Below are 20,184 nucleotides of genomic sequence, written 5' to 3' on the forward strand. Positions count from 1 at the left end.
GTTCCTGATCTTAGAGAAAATGCTTTCAGTTTTTCACCATTGCGAATGATGTTTGCTGTGGGTTTGTCATATATGACCTTTATTATGTTGAGGTAGGTTCCCTCTTTGCCCACTTTCTGGAGCGTTTTTATCATAAATGGGTGTTGAATTTTGTCAAAAGCTTTTTCTGCATCTATTGAGATGCTCATGTGGTTTTTCTTCTATTTGTTACTATGGTGTATCACATTGATTGATTTGCATATATTGAAGAATCCTTGCATCCCTGGGATAAATCCCACTTGGTCATGGTGTATCATCCTTTTGATGTGTTGCTGGATTCTGTTTGCTAGTATTTTGTTGAGGATTTTTGCATCTATATTCACGAGTGATATTGGTCTGTAATTTTCTTTTTTTGTAGTATCTTTGGTTTTGTTATCAGGATAATGGTGGCCTCATAGAATGAGTTTGGGAGTGTTCCTTCCTCTGCAACTTTTTGGAAGAGTTTGAGAAAGATGGGTGTTAGCTCTTCTTTAACTGTTTGATAGAATTCATCTGTGAAGCCATCTGGTCCTGGACTTTTGTTTGTTGGATGATTTTTAATCACAGTTTCAATTTCAGTACTTGTGATTGGTCTGTTTATGTTTTCTGTTTATTCCTGCTGCAGTCTTGGAAGGTTATACCTTTCTAAGAATTTGACCATTTCTTCCAGGTTTTCCATTTTATTGGCATAGAGTTGCTTGTAGTAGTCTTCTTAGGATGCTTTGTATTTCTGCAGTGTCTGTTGTAACTTTTCCTTTTTCATTTCTAATTTTATTGATTTGAGTCCTCTCCCTCATTTTCTTGATGAGTCTGACTAATGGTTTATCAATTTTGTTTATCTTCTCAAAGAACCAGCTTTTAGTTTTATTAATCTTTGCTATTGTTTTCTTTGTTTTTGTTTTTTTTTTTTTTTTTTTTTTTTGGAGGCCCCAGCAAGGTTTTCTTTGTTTTTATTTCTGCTCTGATCTTTATGGTTTCTTTCCTTCTGCTAACTTAGGGTTTTGTTTGTTCTTCTTTCTCTAGTTCCTTTAGGTGTAACGTTAGATTGTTTATTTGAGATGTTTGTTGTTTCTTCAGGTAAGATTGTATTGCTATAAACTTCCCTCTTAGAACTGCTTTTGCTGCGTCCCATAGGTTTTGGATCGTCGTGTTTTCATTGTCATTTGCCTCTAGGTATTTTTTGATATCCTCTTTGATTTCTTCAGCGATCTCTTGGTTATTTAGTAACATATTGTTTAGCCTCCATGTGTTTGTTTTTTACATTCTTTTCCCTTTAATTCATTTCTAATCTCATAGTATTGTGGTCAGAAAAGATGCTTGATATGATTTCAATTTTCTTGAATTTACTGAGGCTTGATTTGTGACCCAAGATGTGATCTATCCTGGAGAATGTTCCATGCGCACTTGAGAAGAAAGTGTAATCTGCTGTTTTTGGATGGAATGTCATATAAATATCAAATCTATCTGGTCTGTTGTGTCATTTAAAGCTTGTGTTTCCTTATTAATTTTCTGTTTGGATGATCTGTCCATTGGTGTAAGTGAGGTGTTAAAGTCCCCCATTATTATTGTGTTACTGTCGATTTCCTCTTTTTTAGCTGTTAGCAGTTGCCTTATGTATTGAGGTGCTCTTATGTTGGGTGCATATATATTTATAATTGTTATATCTTTTTCTTGGATTGATCCCTTGATCCTTATGTAGTGTCTTTCTTTGTCTCTTGTAACATTCTTTATTTTAAAGTCTATTTTATCTGATATGAGTATAGCTACTCCAGCTTTCTTTTGATTTCCATTTGCATGGAATATCTTTTTCCATCCCCTAACTTTTAGTCTGTATGTATTCCTAGGTCTGAAGTGGGTCTCTTGTAGACAGCATGTATAAGAGTCTTGTTTTTGTATCCATTCAGCAAGCCTGTGTCTTTTGGTTGGAGCATTTAATCCATTCACGTTTAAGGTAATTATTGATATGTATGTTCCTTTACCATTTTCTTAATTGTTTTGTGTTTGTTTTTGTAGGTCCTTTTCTTCTCTTGTGTTTCCCACTTAGAGAAGTTCCTTTTGCATTTGTTGTGGAGCTGGTTTGGTGGTGCTGAATTCTCTTAGCTTTTGCTTGTCTGTAAAGCTTTTGATTTCTCCATCAAATCTGAATGAGATATATGCCAGGTAGAGTAATCTTGGTTGTAAGTTCTTCCCTTTCATCACTTTAAATATATCCTGCCACCCCCTTCTGGCTTGTAGAGTTTCTCCTGAGAAATCAGCTGTTAACCTTGTGGGAGTTCCCTTGTATGTTATTTGTTGTTTTTCCCTTGCTGCTTTCAATAATTTTTCTTTGTCTTTAATTTTTGCCATTTTGATTACTATGTGCCTCGGCATGTTTCTCCTTGGGTTTATCCTGTATGGGACTCTCTGCGGTTCCTGGACTGGGTGGCTATTTCCTTTCCCGTGTTAGGGAAGTTTTCGAGTATAATCTCTTCAGATATTTTCCCGGGTTCTTGCTCTCTCTCTTCTCCTTTTGGGACTCCTATAATGCAAATGTTGTTGCATTTAATGTTGTCCCAGAGGTCTCTTAGGCTGTCTTCATTTTTTTTCATTCTTTTTTCTTTATTCTGTTCCACAGCAGTGAATTCCACCATTCTGTCTTCCAGGTCACTTCTTTGTTCTTCTGTGTCAGTTATTCTGCTATTGATTCCTTCTAGTGTAGTTTTCATTTCAGTTATTGTATTGTTCATCTCTGTTTGTTTGTTCTTTAATTCTTCTAGGCCTTTGTTAAACATTTCTTGCATCTTCTCATTCTTTGCCTCCATTCTTTTTCCAAGGTTCTGGATCATCTTCACTATCATTATTCTGAATTCTTTTTCTGGAAGGTTGCCTATCTCTACTTCGTTTAGTTGTTTTTCTGGGGTTTTATCTTGTTCCTTCATCTGGTACATAGCTCTCTGCCTTTTCATCTTGTCTATCTTTCTGTGAATGTGATTTGTGTTCCACAGGCTGCGGGATTGTAGTTCTTCTTGTTTCTGCTTTCTGCCCTCTCTGTATTTGTCCTTTGTTAGTGTGAGGATTCATTCTTTAAGACTTACCACTGCTACAATTTATTTTATTGTGAACTCGAAACAGTCAGTAGTGTTGGCCAAGACTGAATGGAAAGCATTGACCTGCCTTTCTGCTGCTGAATTGCAAAATATCCCTTAGTTTAGTTTGTTAATGGATAGCCCAGTTGGAAAACACACCTTGTTTTTTTTAGTTCTACAGCTGGGCTGAGGACCTGTGTAAGTATTTGTTTTCATTGTGAAGATTTTTTTTATTTAATTGCCACCTTGTATTATCCAGTTTTTCGGAAGTGGTGATCTTGCCTACCCAGCACCAGCAAACACATGTACTGTGTAGTGAGGGACTGAGTTTGGCCTTCAGGCATTGCACTGTAGGTCTCTTGAAAGACAGGGCTCACATCTAGACCGCCACCTATTTTCATACCTTTGTTCATGGGACGTGTAGTGGAAAGTCAAGTGTAATAGTCAAACTACACTTAGATGTGTTTTGGGGGGCTTATTGGGGAATCACCTACATTCCTAGGAGGTCTAGAAAATGCTAAAATTCTTAACTAGGGTTCAGCAGGCCTCTCTTCTTAAAATAATCTTACTGTCCACATTAAAAATGTGAGAAGGGACCCAGAAGCACCTCCCACTCCAGGTGCAGATTCAGATGCCAAACCCGCTGTTCTAGCTGTTGCTTCCTCTTTTGCATAGCGCTTCCCCCCACCCCCATGTAAGACACCCACCCAGGCAGGGGTGCATCCCAGAGTGCTCCTTCCCTGTTCCTGGTTTCTTCCCTCACCCCTCCTATAGCCTCAGGAGATGAGGTGAGTAGGAGCTAGAAGCTGGCCTGGCTGCTGGAAAGGGAAGGGCAGTCACTCCCACTCCCTACCAGTCTCTCTGCAGACTCCCCACACCTCCCCTGAAGGATTTCAGCACATATTTCAGTAAATGCTGTAGAATATCTTTACAGGAATTAATAGATTTTCCAGTTAATTTAACAGTATTCAACAAGTATTTCTTTGGGACTTATGGGATCAGCCCATGCTTACCTGAAATTCTGGATTACTTTATTATCTGCTTTCTCCTGTCACTGCCGTGAAAGACTCCTCAAAATGCCAAAATCAATCCTGAACTCTGGGCCAGCATACAGCTCCCGACACATTCTCAAAATCATCACCAGCCAGTGTTGTGCTCAACCAGGTGGGTGTTTGTTAGGGATGTCAATACCTAATGGTGTTTGGGTTGGGTTATAGGAAAATCAGATGCTTGAGGTCAGATCAACCAGTATTTTGATTTTACAGTCTTTATATAATAATGTATAATTACTGAATGTAAGGTAACTAGGAGGATCACAATCCTACTAACGTGCACAACCTCTAAAATCGTTTCAAGAATGAAGCTGAGGAAGTGTTTGAACACCAGCTCTTTAAGAAAAGGCAATTTTTAGGGCTTCCCTGGTGGTGCAGTGGTTAAGAATCCACCTGCCAATGCAGGGGACACAGGTTCAAGCCCTGGTCCGGGAAGATCCCACATGCTGTGGAGCAACTAAGCCCTTGTGCCACAACTACTGAGCCTGTGCTCTAGAACCTGTGAACCACAACTGCTGAGCCCACGTGCCACAACTACTGAAGCCTGCGCGCCTAGAGCCCATGCTCCGCAACAAGAGAAGCTACCTCAATGAGAAGCCTGCACACTGCAATGAAGAGGAGGCCCCACTCGCCGCAACTAGAGAAAGCCCGCACGCAACAACAAAGACCCAACACAACCAAAAATAAATAAATAAATTTTTAAAGCAATTTTTAAATGAAAAGTCACTGCTGTATTAGCTCCTTGACTGCTGTTAATTTTTTTTTAAGTTTTTTTTTAAATTAATTAATTAATTTGTTTATTTTTGGTTGCATTGGGTCTTTGTTGCTGTGTGCGGGCTTTCTCTGGTTGCAGAGAGCGGGGGCTACTCTTCGTTGCGGCGTGCAGGCTTTTCATTGCAGTGGCTTCTCGTTGCGGAGCACGGGCTCTAGGCATGCAGGCTTCAATAGTTGTGGCACGTGGGCTCAGTAGTTGTGGCACGCAGGCTCAGTAGTTGTGGCACACGGGCTAAGTTGCTCCACGGCATGTAGGATCTTCCTGGACCAGGGCTCAAACCCACGTGGCCCTGCATTGGCCGGCGGATTTGTAACCACTTATGTCACCAGGGAAGCCCCAACTGCTGTTAATTTTTTGTGTCAGAGATTGTCATTTTCTCATGTCCTCCATTCTGTCTACCTAATGTGCAAAAAAATGGTTGAGAATTATGCTCCGAGAATTAATTATTATTTTCTAGTAGAGTAGAACCAAAAAGCAGGTATGTTTAAAAACCTGGCCCTGATCACTTAGTTTTTTGTTTTTTTTTTAAAGGATCTTCTTTGAAAACCTTTAGTAGCTTACCACAATCACACTTAAAATAAAATCCCAACTCCTTATGATGCCAGGTGAGGCATCAATGTTTCTTATACTTTTTGACCTCAGGACTCTTATACTCTTGAATATTTCAAGAAACCCAAAGAGCTTTTGTTTATAGGGGTTATCTCTATTAATATTTACTGGAATAGAAGTGAAAACAAAGAAAAAAATTTAGTATTTACTAATTTGTTTAAAAAATAAATGTTTTGATTGAAGCTTATGAAGAAAATCTGGCCTCATACAGATATATAGCTGGAAAAGGAAGGAGTATTTTAATAGTCTTTTCAGATAATGGTGGATATTCTATGATAACCTCAACAAAACTTGGATAGTAATTTCTTAAAGGTTGATTGCTATGTGGAATCTAAAACTGTCAGTGAACTTTTTGTATTCCTGTTATACTAAAATCCATTGATCTGTCTTGTACTTTGAATGGACCTTTTACCAATATGCATGATTCTGTAATGTAATAACATTGTTATCAGAAAACATTGGTTCACTGAGTTATGCAAATCTTTAAAATGTTGACATGTTTCATTATACAATATAAAAAATTACATTTACCTGATGTCACCCGTGTTAATCAGAAACAGTCTTTAAGAAGTCTTTACCAGTCTTGGGAAGCTATCAAGCTCATGGTGGCATAATCAAGATTTCCAAAATTCTAACTTTTGCTTTTTTATTGGCAATAAATAGTCAGTTTTCCTTGAAGTGACAGGCTCATTTCATTCATTTTTGAGAAAATGTCTGCTAAATACCTAAGTGTGAATAAGCATACTTTGCATATTTTCTCAAGTGCAGTGGTGTTCCATGAAAAAATAGGCTGGTTCAGCTCTCACACAAACAGTTGCACAAGTATTTTTTTCTCAAGGCAACCGTTCTATTTCAGTTTTACCAGAAGTGCTTTAAGCATACTTCCCATTTCATCACATAGAATATTAAGAAAATGTATACTCAAGGGCTGAGATTTAATAAAATCAACAGTTTTTACTACTGCATCTCATAGAGATTCCCCAATGAAATAATACATGGATCATGGCAAAGGAATGCACAGTAGCTAATCTGCATTCACACAAGCTGTTTCATCACTGTTCCTAAATCCCCCTGCCCCCCCCCCCGCCCCCAGGTGTGGGTGGGGAGGCATAGGGAAGGCAAGGCCACTTGACAGGTCCTTCAGTGCTGTTCACTTTGGCTGCTTAGGGTCCACTGGAGTGACTGTCCAGGCTTAGGAACCAGCAGCTTCAACTGTGAAAAGGCAAGAGTCCCAGAGCCTGACTGTGGACCAGTCCTTATCTGTTTAAGGCTCCCTTTTCTGTTTGGAGCCGATGGCTCTCCCATGATGGCTTTTGGTGATGTGTCACCACTGCCAGATGCCACAGAGCGGTTTCAGAGGGCCTCAGCCACCACATCTACTTCAAGTACCTTCTGAACCAGTGCAATTTAGAACTGCTTAAAATACTTAACACGTTAAGACACACACACTTTAACCAACAGGCGCAAAACAGTGTGTACTTCATCCCACCTTCCAAAAAATGTGCTTTTATAACCAGTTGAACTCGTTATTTAGAAATTCAAGCTATATTTTTTGCCAACACACAATTCAAGCCATTACCTTTTAACAATTTGTTTACATTATCAACCCTACTAATGATTTTAAAAATCATTGCTGCTGGTAAGTTTCCTTTCATAAACACACCAACGCAGCAAGAGACTTTGCAGCCATGGCTAGGGTATTCAGCTCCTCCACTATTGATATGACCATTTCCATTTGTGCTTACTCCAGTAATGTAAGATGATATATAGACCGAAGTTGAGAATTCTTTATTTTGGGGGAAGAAAAATAAAACATGTGATTACTTAACACTCCAGTTCTTCTTAGTAAAGTGTTTCACCGAGACACACCCCTGTTAAGAAGTGCATTTTTCTGCTTGTGCTTGTGCTCTGCAGTAATCTGAAATGTGACATTGCCCATCTCTAGCAGTGTGGTTTGTTTGCCGGGTAGGGGTGAGTTTCTAGACTATTCATACACTCAGTCCTGAACACACAGGTGTGTTTTATTACTTTGTTTGAAGATTGGGTGTGTCTAATGTAGTAGAAATTCTTGCATTCAGTGTTAAGTACCGACGAAACACGTTTCAAAGCCACATTTAAAAGTCTTCTTAATTATCCTTTTTTTAAGATTATTCATATGACTGCTTTCCTCCTTTCAAGTGAATTGCTGAGAATTTATTATCCTCTCTAGTTCATTAAATCAGAAAATTCTCTACTGGTGCTATAAATAAATACACCAGGCCATGAATTGAGACCAGTTGATAAAGGCAGCTTTGTCCTGGGTACGTGAGTCTTGCTCCTCGTTAGCCCATACTTCTCTCTGACTATGTGAATATCTGTAGTACATTAAATTTTAGACTCTAATGAAGCAAGGCCTTGCTCTGAGCACATATGGGGACTTGCTTTAAGTCGTGCTTCAGTATTTTCAGTTGGACTAGATGCTAGATGGATGCAATGTTATAAAACCACATTTGTGCTTAGACATGTTCAGGAAGCCTCAGGACACAGTTCACAGATGTCTCAGTTCTTTACCACTGTACCTCGTGTAAACCTGCATCTCGGACAGCTGGAAACTTGACAGCCCTCGGTTTCAGACCATGTCAGCCCAGGACCAGTTGCACTCCACAATGCAATCTAAGGTTCTAGATGGACTTATATAAGTGCTGGACTTGATCGTTCCTGTTACAGAATGATTGTAAGCCAGGTGTGAGTGTGGTGCTTTTAGCTCTTGTTGGGAGGCATGGAGATGAGGCCCTCGGAGAACTCACCTAGTCAGACCACCTAAGGCAGGATGAAATGTGAGAAAGTGTGGCGTGGAGAGGCTGGGAACCTTCCTTGTTGAGGTGTCTGTGGACTGCATTGTGAAGGATGGGTAGGCTTCCGACAGGTGAGCTCTAAGGAAGAGAGGGCAGGGAGGATGGCAGGAAGCAGTGGGCTCATTTCAGTTCAGGAATAGTCTTGTTTGCAAAGTGAGTGAATGAGGAGGACAAGTCACAGGGCTTGGAGTCAGGTCATGGAGATCCAGAATGCACTGCAAACTGTGTGGCTTCCTCTCGCTGAGAAAGGTGAGACAGAATTTCTTCTTTTTTTTTCTGGATAGATGCTTGGTCTGCACTCCTAGCATGCTGAAGCAACAGGTGAGACCATCCTCCTTTCACATGGTAACCTCTTTAGGAAGAGCAGCACAGAGTAGTTGGTTAAGACTTGGCCACATGCTGGGACTTGCCTGGTGGCGCAGTGGTTAAGAATCCACCTGCCAATGCAGGAGACACGGGTTCGAGCCCTGGCCTGGGAAGATCCCACATGCCTCGGAGCAACTAAGCCCGTGTGCCACAACTACTGAGCCTGCGCTCTAGAGCGCGAGCCACAGCTACTGAAACCCGCACTCCTAGAGCCTGTGCTCCGCAACAAGAGAAGCCACCATAATGAGAAGCCCACGCACCGCAGCGAAGAGTAGCCCCCGCTCGCCGCAACTAGAGAAAGCCCGCGTGCAGCAATGAAGACCTGACGCAGCCAAAAATAAATGAATTAATTAACTAATTAATTAATTTTAAAAACTTGGCCACATGCCACTTAATAAATACCCCTTTTCATTTCCTTTTTATGCCATATTTTAAATTTTATGAGAGAGTATTACATTAAACAAATACTGGCATCAACCAGGTCTACTGTACTGAAGTCTCAGTGGATCATGGCATCCCTACAGCTGGCTAGTAAAATGCTTATGCAGCCCTGACTCCTGTAAATTTTGATCACCCTTTTCAGAGACTGTCAACTCTTCCTTGGTTTGGTTCCAGTCATCATCAATACTGTGGAGCTTGTATGAGTCTATGCAGTTCTTGGCTGTGGTAAAATCATTGCTTCTCTGAGTGTTACTTAAAAAATTTGGAGCACTAATAGTTGAGTGGCCACTTTTCGAAGATATATTTTTGACTCGAATGCTTTTAATCTGCTCATTATACTTAGGTACACATGTAAATACTGTCTACCTATTGTTGTGTGATGCAGAGATTGGGGAAACCCAAATTTGAGAACATATTTTCACGAGTAGTCTTGACTTTCTAAATGAAACTTACTTGAGCATTATTTTATGAGCAACTAAATTTTATACTATACCTCTGGGCAGTTGTACTGACCTACTTCTATAGTAGCTCTTAATTAAAAACAAAAACAAAAACAAAAACAAAAAAAAGCTTGCTAAATATATTATTAGAATTGAATTTTTGTTTAAAGTACCTTATTTTCTTAGTTCTGACACATGCAATGAAACTATGTATAGAAACCCCTCAACTTTTATTCTGATTAGAACAGCATGAGAGATAGAAGCAACAAGGGGTACTTCATTGGTGCCAAATAATTATTTCCTGCAGCAAATGGTGGTCGTCTCTGAATGTTACTTGGTGTTGATATAGTTAAGGGTTTTGCCATCACTTACAGTACAGTGTGCCTTTATATTGTGTCCTTCACAACAGTCATGGGGAATTGTAGACTTTAAAGCTAATTAAAAGAAAGTAGCGTAAAACATATTTTTTTTATTTGGACTTAGAACAGATTTTACTTTGAGTTTTTGCCAGAAGCTGGTTTCTATAATAACCCTCCATCACAGGCTTCTAATTCTACTTGGATTTTTTTGTTAGAACACGTTTTTGTGACTCAGTTTAGAAATGTATGTGCTTTTTTCATTTTCATTTGGTGGTCTCTACTCTAGAAAGGATATATTAAAAATTGGGTTTGAAGATGCCTGGTAATTTCAGATGTGTTTGTGTTTTCCTGTAGCACAATTTCTCTCAGTATAGCAGATCTCTTATTTTTAGATCTTGTATTGTTTGCTTAAAATAACTATATTTCATTCTAGTCACATACATTGTAAAAATGAAGGAAGGCATTTCATTAAATAGTAATTAACTGAGGCTCTTGTGGATACGTGTATGGTGATAGTCAAAACACAAAATTGGTAACTTATCTTTTCTATGTGACTTTGCAAAAATAGGAAATGAAAGTTTTTTGGTTTTTGGTTTTTTCTCGCCTTTAACAAAACTATCCTACTGATTTTACAGTGATAAAAATTTTTAATCTAAGATAATGTATATCGTTCCTTCAGGTGTTTTGGGGGGCTGTACTATGTTGAGGGAGAGGAGAGCAGTGCTCATTTCTAAGTGCCCCAGCGTGACTGAGGGCAAACGCACAGTGAAGTGACTTGTGTTTGGGAATCTTGTTTTATCTTGCAGAGCTTTTTCACTAAGTTGTGAATGTTGGGGAAATTGGTTTGTTACATCTACCCTGTTAATAAACAGGACTGATATAGAATGGTTTGAAGGTTGGTTTGAATGTTGTCAGGATTTTTTCTTCCTGTTCCATGTGCTCATTGGAAAAGTGTGACTTTTTCAAATAAAGCCAGGCATTCTTTGGTTAAGTACATAAGTGAAGAGGGCCTTTGAATTTTAATGATCTGAGTGTAGAGATGATTTTGGTTATTATCTTCCTAATATCAGAAAAAAAATATACTAGGCAAAGTAAAAAATATCTATGAAAAATATTTTTTATTTGACTAAAACATATTTTCCTCCTCTGTCAACTAAAGCCAACAACCGACCTGGAAAAAAACCGCAGCTGTGGTCAGGCAGAGTCATACTTTCCAGAATTTCCAATAGGTTTAATGTCCCCTGTTGGGTCAGAACAGCCCCCCTTTGGGCCTTCTCAGAAGAGACCTCCTGAGGCCTGGTTTTACTTTTCTTTGGATAAATTGTTTTCAAGTACCTAGGAGAAAGTCATACATATAATGGGATCATTGTAATATAATAATATTTCTCCCCTTAAAACTAATATTTTAATATTGATTCTATTTGTTTGAAAATTACTAATAATTTCAAACGAGTCATTTAGCTCCAGGTTTAACCTGTGTATCACATTGTTGTAGGTTAATCTTTGATTGATTGATTGATAAAATATCTTTAGCAAATATTACCCGGAGAGTTAATAGGCTTCTATTAATGAGTTTTATGTACATGTATAGTTGTGTGCCATGAGAATTTAGTAGAAATGCATTGTATTAATTCTGAAACTCTTACCAGTCCTGGCAATGGAAATTCACATTTTGGAATTTCCATGTAGACTTTTTACCATATCATCGGTTGTCATAGTAGCAGTCTCAATTGAGAATTGTGATTATATACTTTATCAAATGACTAGTTAATGAAAGCTCAATTATTCTGATGTAGTTCAGCCAGAATTCTGAGCCGGCATCTTGCCTGGTTAGGGGAGTAATTAACCAACCTAAAGAAGAGAGCCCTTTTTTTCTGTTGAGTTATATATATTTTACCTTATTTCACTGATTGTAAGGTGCCATCAGTTGTAAGGTATGCCTTTATTTTATGTACCAACAAGAAAGGGGAGGAACCTAAAGTTATACTCATAAAATGCCATCAATTATAAGATTCAGCCCAATTTCAGAGATGTTAAAATGTTGCAGTGGGGGAGAAAAAGAAATCTTATAATCAATAAAATGTGGCACATGTCTATATATACATACATAGAGTTTTAGTTGGGATTTGGTTATAATCATAATATTAAAATATAAAGAAAATTATATTAAATAAGTCATTATTTCTGCCAAACATTATACAGATTCTTTAGTTCTAGAAATCTAGAATTGGAAACGATAAGAGAGATATTGTGTAGTCAACAACTTTTACACACAAGGAAACTTAACATGAGATCACTCAAGAGTATATAAAAATTAGCAATTGATTATCTTGTTTACTAAAGGATCTTAAACTTTACGAAAGACTTTATAGTATTTTTTTAAATACCTATCATTAGAGTATCTCATATGATATATTTTATATGTTCCTTTCAAGATCACCTCATTTAACATATGATAGAGAATGATTTGGCATTTAGATGAGTTGTTTAATAGTCCAAACGAGGTACCCATAGACATAGCTGTAATCATCAAATATCATGTTAACTGCTACATGAAATTTTAAAAGAATCGTTGTTCCTGCCTTCAAAGAATTGTCACATTCTACCTTTGGGCATTTTTTCCAAATTTAATGTACAGTTTTAAGGTTAACTGGAACTTTGTGTGGTGAATAGGAGATACTTAGTGAAACAGCCCATGAGCCTCATCCCTCCAGCCACACAGAGGCATGCCTTGCCCCAAGTGTTTGTCTTAGTTATCATCACCCTTGGTGCTAGAATTCAAATTGGGTCATTGTTGAGAGGCCAAATTGAGTTGCTAGTGTAGACATTGCTGGGTGGCTCGGGACTGCTTGCCGCTTTGGGCTCTCTCAGGAGGTGGGTACAGCTGGGTATCCACCAACAGGTGGTCTCGAAGTCCAGTGGACACCCAGCCTGGAGTGTGGGTTCCAGGTGCACAATTGGGCATTGTGTGGGACCTGATCACAGTGCACGACAGAGATCTTGGTTATTGATTGAACCTCCCCTGCAAAATCCGAACAAGAGCCACAGCAAACCGGGGCCTGCTCGGTGGGGTTGGAGCAAGCCTGCAGATGGGTGAAATGTCAGTAGCTGTCAGCCAGGAAGATTAGGAGGGCAGGGAGCCAGAGGAGTCTTTGGGTTTTTGTGTTTTGGGAAGTTGTATCACAAATATTTCCTGCTTTGGGTACAATTGTTACTAACAGTGGAAGTTTACCTTTGCAGAGTGTTTTCAACTTTTATCAAAGTGCTTTCGCAAACATGTCATCTTGCCTTCAGGAGAAACCTGAAAGGGATGAGCTAGGTAGAATCACCCCATTTGGCAGATGAGTAGAATGAGGTTTACAGATGCTAAGTAACTAACCCTAAGTTCGCTAGTTATTGGCTCTTTTTGTTTTTCACTATACGGTGCCGCCCAATGCTTGACTGTATTTATTTCCAAATTTAACATGCATATAGTCTGTTTTCCAGCAACCGTTGCTATCTTTAGGGATTGCCACCATTTTGTCACTTATATTTTATACCTCCCAAATCACAAACATGACTTTTGCTCAGTACTGAAGAGAAAGATAAGCAAAACCAAAACACTGTTCCATCATAATTTATCAGGTTATATTACTCTCCTCTGTTAGGTTCTGGAGGCGTCCACCCTGTAGCTGTTTAGGTGTCTTGTAGTAAACCAAATACAAGTCCAGACAAGGAGTGCAGGGTTAGAGCAAGTTAAACAAGAGTTGCCAGCGTTGTTAGTAGTTGACATCGCATTTGTTGGTGTTAACCGTGAATGGCTGGTTTTCTAATTTTCCTTTCACTGGAGAGCCTCTTCTGTTTCTGAGCGGCTTCCTCGTGGCTGCTGCGCTCCTGTGTTCCTTCCTGTTACAGTTCCTCTCCATTTCTTCCCAGAAAGTGTCCCTCTCTCATTCTTCCAGCAGTTGCTTCCTGCAGGGTACAGAGTATATATATGTTCAGGGTTTTCATAACTGTAAATTCGGACATGTGTTTTTCTTTTAAAGTAGATTAGAAATATGAAGATAAAGCATTACATAAGATTGTGGGGTAATTACTGTGGGTGAAAATTAGAGCGAGTGGAACAGACACAATTAAGCAAGCAGTCAGGAAATCTGCGCTCCAGTCTGGACATTGCCCCACAACCTAACTGTGGACTTTTCACAAATCCCGTAATCTTCTGGACCCCTAGTTACCTTATCTGTGGGACAGAGTTGCATTAAGTGATTTCTATAGTCCCTTTTAGTTCCAAACCTTACTCAAGTCCCCAAACTGAATAAACAAGATTCTGTAATACCAAATAAAGACCGGATGTCTGGCAAACCTTCCAGTGGTGAAGAGGATGATCTAAGTGAGCTTAATTCTGTGCATAATTTTATTATTATCGGGAATTGAATGGGAAGAGATAAAGGTGATTGAACTTTCCGGCAGTTATAAAATTATCTGAAATCCACTGCTATTAGCTAACCTTTTCAGCTTGGTTCCTAATCTTGCTCACCACTGCATGCCCGACACCTAATACACTGCGTGATCAGCATGTTTGTATTTTGAGAATACTTTCATAAAAGATTGATGGGCTTCTTGACTTCACCTATTTATTTACTTTATGAGGGCAAATTAACCATGTCTCATAACAGCTTTAAAATTCAGGACGTGTAGGAACAAGTGGTATGCTAGTCAGAAAGAAATTTTAGAGGTGAAATTTGACAGTAGATACCAGGCTGGTATTCTTTATTCTTCAACCCAGTGGGTGATGTTTATGGGTTACGGATTCAATAGATGGGATTTTAACTATTTATATTCAATTTCAAGGGGGGGAAAGAAGCCATAATTTGTGTTTAATGAGATAGACTATAGAAATGAAAGCAGAAAATAAAGTGATACGATGAATATTTTGACTATTCAAATTAATCTGCGATTTCCATAACATTTTATTATGTTCTGCATCATGAGTTACTCTGAAAGACAGATATGGCTTCTCTTTCCAGAAAAATAAATACAAACTCCCAATTTTGCATGTGATTTGAGGGGTTTGTTTCATGGGCTCCACTAAGTTGATGCAGCCTTGCCTTCTTCCTTGTCTGGTGGCCCCTAGTCCAAATTCCTGATAGGAAAGAACCCTGGGATGTTAAGCCTTAAAAGTCCTTGGAAATAATCTAGACCAGTGTTACTTAAACTGTGGTCATGAAATCAATGGACTGTATCAAAACCAACATTAAAAAGAAAAGAATAAAACAGAAAATATCGGAGTGTTTCATAACATGCTAAGCATAAAGTTTTGTTTTGTGACCTTCTTTCCGTTTGTATATAGATGTATGTGTTTATGTGTGTTAGTACCGGGTCTGAATACAAAATGGATTTCTTGCTGTGGATTGAGGGTAAAGTTTGAGAAACACTCATCAATTCTGGATGAACCTCTTCATTGTGTAGGCGCTCTAAAGGCTAAATGATTTGTCCCGACACTCTCCCTCCCTCCCCCTCCCAACACACACACAGCTCTTTAATTTTTAGTGGCTGAGCCAGGACTGAACCAGACTATTTGATTGCTAATTGTGCTGTACCACAGTGCTAATTTTTTGAAATAGAATTTGAAGTAGATTATTTTAAAATATTAGGTGGTTCATCTGTCTCACACTTGGCATTTTTTAATCCTTTATTTTTCCCACTAATTGTCTGTGTCACTGCCCTTTAAAATAATTTGGGCTTGAGCTTCTTTTCCTGAGAATTGAAAAATATTTGGGGACCTCTCAGTTGGCTGTCTACACATCTGAATCATAGAATTTGACACTTAGGGGCTAATCAGGATTTCAGAACAAGACATGAAGGTTCAAAATTAAATTATTTTGAATTATTTGTCCATTCACTTGAAATGAATGTGAAACGTGGCTCCAGATGTTGATACCGGAACATTGGGAAGACCTTGTAACATTCCCTTAGTCATGTGTATGAGGTTTTCTCAAACTTGAATGTCATATAGATTACTTGGAGAGTTTTGTTAAAATACAGATTCTGATGCAGAGTCTGGCTGAGGTCATGGGTTTCTAACAGGCTCCCAGGAGGTGCTGCTGCTGCCCCTTCGACCACACCTGCAGTAGCAGGGACCTTATATTAACTGCCTTATTATCGTGGTAAGAAAAGGTGGCTCTCAGCAAGCTTTTCATTGTCTTGATTTTATTAACATTTTCATGCCTTTCCAAATTGGCTACAAAAATTAAAATATCTTTCTTGTTTTTTAAAAAACTGGATTATTTTTTGTAGTTAAAAACATGTCTTTAAAACAGCCGTGCTCATCGGTCCCCACATCCGTGAATAAGGACAAGACCCCTCTTTGCAGCACTGTTCTAGGTGATTCCAGTTTAACTCATATTTCCAAGCTTCTCCACAAAACTTAATTTTCTAAATAACTGAAACTTAATTTTATAAAGAACATTTTCTAAAATATTATATAATTTTCTTTCTTAAACTATTACGTGCACTTTTTCCTTTATTCTAGCGGTAAAAGAGCAGTATTTTTTGGAGGCTTTTCTGGTGAAGGGTGTTGAACTATATGCAAAATGAATAAAAACCACAAAACTTCTAAGTTCTTGTGTCTGTCTTTCATGCTTTTTGTCTGTTTTGTCTTTCCAGCTGCTGGTAAGTCTGTCTCAAAACGCTTCATTTCCCTTCCATTCTAATTGATTACTTCTGACCTGAAGGAGCCAGCTACTAGGTTTGTTAGAAGTACACAGGGAATTAATCCCAGTCAAAAGGAGCTCCCTGTCCTGGGGGCTTTCCTAGGATGGTGATGGTCAGGAAGTTCAGTAGCACTTGAGCAGGAGAGAAATCCTTTGGTTTTAATCATATTCTGAAAAGTTAGCTCTAATAGGAACTCACTTGTTTCTTCTTCGTGCCTTTCTCCATGTGTTTCTTTCTCTCTCTCTGTTTCTCACACACACACACACACACACACACACACATTGTGTGGTGAAGTGTGTTTGCAGGCAGTCGGAAGTGTGTATATATGTGTGTGTGTGTGTGTGTGTGTGTGTGTGTGTTAGCCCTATGACTGGGAATACGGTACTTGTAGTAAATAAGTGGCACTTCAGGGTTTGTACGAAATGGGGGTGAACAACCTGTGCTAAAGACCATGGTTCTGTTTCCACACAGTCTGTCCTGCAGTGCTTTGTAAACAGGTTTAAGAATAATAATGATGACAATAAAGAGGATATTCCTTGGTTCAGTTTAGTGATTCCGGGTCCCAGGGATTTAAAGTCTGATTTCAGTTGTGTTATCTTTAGTAGATTGTCGGTTATAACAGCAACCAAAGCTCCCATTTGTTGGGCCCTCACTCTCAGGAACTCATTATTCAGATGGATGTGGTGCAGCAAGCAGGGCGGTGGTCATGAAGGTGCGTCAGGTGGGGGCAGCACGTGGCTGCCGCCCTTCAAACCAGTTGGAGTGATAGTGCTTCATTCTCCTCATTAGGCCCCCCTAGAAATGCATGCGCATGTGTGGAACCTGCAGCAGGTGTTTTGGTTTTTCCTTACTCAGCAAAGCTAGAAACGTTGGAGGATTCACATCTGTGAAAACCGTGTAGTGCTTAGTACTGTTCTGATTCAAAGCTGAGAGAACCTGTTTGCATCTTAACTGTGCAGCACTGGAACATGTATCATTTTGGGTAGCCTTATTATTGGTTTTGTGTTAGAATTTGTGAATTACATTCTTTAAAACTGTGATGAGGCTAAATGTAACCATAACATTTAGGTTGGATTTTTTTGAAGTCCTAAACAGGGCCCCATTTCACATATTTTTAGTGAATTACAGCCTTTAAACACTGATTACCAGATTTGTCTCATTTGAATCTTATTTTTACATCCAGAATGTGTCTTATGTTTCAGTGCAGCTAAACCTACTGGTATCATTTTAGTCTAATTAACAGTATTTTGTGATCTGGGACTCCTGTCAAAGATCATTATAGGAGCTAGAAAACACTGGGGGGTAAAATGAACACATGACCTCATCTCTTATTTGTACTAGACTATAACTTGCATTCAAAGAGACTAAAAAAGGAAAAAGAAAAATTTCATTCCTTCTCATTAAGCTGTAATAAATGTGTTTAATATGGATTTGCTATTAATAATCCCTTTTAGCTGGTAGAATGGAAGATTTTGTTTGAAGTACTAGCAACTAAATGCTGCCGGGATCAAGATTTTACTAGAAACAGAGTAGATATCAGTCCCTGCTTGTTTAACTGGGGGAATAAAAATGCACATCTACTGAAGAAAAATCTGTGGACATAAACTCTTCTCTTCCTGTTTTCAAATATATTTCATAGGTTGTTTATCTTATTTAAATGTACAATAATATAGTAGCCAAGAGAATGCAACTGCTGTTCCTTTAATATCAGAACTATGCACACTACAATAGGTGTCACTGTTTTGCTTGGTCCAATCATGACTGGTGACTTCAGCTATTGGCTCCGAGCACTGGCTGTCTGACTCCATCTGCAGGGCTGTAATACCTACTCTCCTCCGATCCATTCACCACACAACTTCAGCCGGCCGAACAGACTCACGCGGCTCCAGCACATCTTGCTAACCTAATTCAGAAAACAAGTGCTACGGCTCTCTGCCTGTCACCTTTGCTCAGTGTAGCATTTTCAGGTGATCTAGGAAACTGGGTTATTTTTATGAGCAAATAAGAGAAACAGGAATCATGATGGGGATGTATTTAACAGACCCAGTACTGGATAAAACTTAAAGCCAGTTTCTAATTCAACATAGTAAAAAGGTCACCTTGCCCGGCTGAGAAAAGAAGCAAAAATATCAGCTTGCTGGTTTCTGTTCTCATCTTAGCTCGTGCTAGCCTCTTTTCCTTGATGCTCACACCGATTTGGAATATCTGGCTATAAAGAGAGACCTACTGTACTCATGGTAGATGACAAGGAAAAGAACATGAAATGTCTCACCTTCTTCTTGATGCTTCCAGAGACGGTAAAGAACAGATCCAAGAAAAGCTCGAAGAAAACAAATCCCAGCAGTAGCAGCAGCAGCAGCAGCAGCAGCAGCAGCAAGTTGCCTCCAGTTTGTTATGAAATAATTACCTTGAAGACTAGAAAGAAGAAGAAGATGGCTGCTGATATATTCCCCCGAAAAAAGCCAGCCAACTCCAGCAGCACCCCTGTCCAGCAGTACCACCAGCAGAATCTCAGTAACAACAACCTTATTCCGGCCCCGAATTGGCAGGGTCTTTATCCCACCATTAGAGAGAGGTAAGTGCCGGGCCAGCATATTTACTTTAAAAGTTTTCCTGTGTTGAAGTTTCTGCTTTTGCACAACGTGTAATGTATTTTAACATAAATCTGTGTTTCCTCTTTTCCCAGAAGCTTTATTGGTAATGGAAAACTGCCTTGTATCTTTTCCAGAATAGTACAGCTGTTTTCCTCTTAGATAAAAATGTTTTTGTAAGCTGTAACATTTAGGTGACAGGGTTGTGTCTGTGGGTTATAGAAGATAGAAACCTTTTATTTGTCCTTAAGTCTAAAGAAAAGTTTGGGTAACTTTTTTTTTAAACTTCAGTTACTTCCATGTGTTTGCAGTGATTACAAATGCAGTTGTATAGTTGGAACCTTTATTTGCAGCTTTACCCTGAAGTTATTAAACTGTTGTTTAGCTTGTGAACCTTTTGTGGGTTTTGTATGTTGGGGAGGGGGTGTTAAAACGCTGTGAATTAATGAATTGCCTCTGTTTACAGAAATGCAGTGATGTTCAATAATGATTTGATGGCGGATGTACATTTTGTGGTTGGGCCACCAGGTGGGACTCAGCGGTTGCCAGGACACAAAGTAAGCAACAGATGCGTTACTCGTTTAGTACTGAGATTTACAAAGAGGGACCCTCTCCGTGAGCCTGGAACTTGGGGTGGGCAGCTTGCCAATGGCAGGCAGTGCGTGTTTCACCCGATCACAGAGAAAGCGCAGCGTCTCCAGAGGGCCTTGGCCACGCTTAATTTTTTTCTTTGTTTCCTTCTACCCTGCTTTATGTCTCACACAAAAACATGCCCTCTTAACTCTACAGTCATGGGAAGTTGTTGTGATAGGTTAGGAAAGTCATATGTTTCCCCTTCTCCTAGAAATCAGTTAGATAAGCTTTTATTTTATTTATTTTATAATGAAGGAACTTGGGCATCAGTCTGTTAAAGCCTTGATAATTAGCAGCATAGAGACTGG

The 20,184-nt window shown here is 39.1% G+C and overlaps 1 protein-coding gene across 2 annotated transcripts in view; it reads left to right on the forward strand.

Annotated features, from left to right (window-relative positions):
• BTBD3 (BTB domain containing 3) overlaps window positions 1–20,184 on the forward strand; it is a 38,623-nt gene that overhangs the window by 11,098 nt on the left and 7,341 nt on the right. Inside the window, exons 2-3 of one of the 2 annotated variants that reach the window (XM_036826369.1) lie at window positions 18,945–19,227; window positions 19,710–19,800. In XM_036826369.1, the coding sequence (XP_036682264.1) occupies window positions 19,085–19,227; window positions 19,710–19,800 (234 nt within the window). In that variant the 5' untranslated portion in view covers window positions 18,945–19,084. Of the gene's footprint in view, window positions 1–18,121; window positions 19,228–19,709; window positions 19,801–20,184 lie in introns of those variants that run through there. The other variant, XM_036826367.1, reaches the window with a different exon arrangement.

This window comes from Balaenoptera musculus, chromosome 15 (genome assembly GCF_009873245.2).
Source record: "Balaenoptera musculus isolate JJ_BM4_2016_0621 chromosome 15, mBalMus1.pri.v3, whole genome shotgun sequence".
Classification (NCBI taxonomy): Eukaryota; Metazoa; Chordata; class Mammalia; order Artiodactyla; family Balaenopteridae; genus Balaenoptera; species Balaenoptera musculus.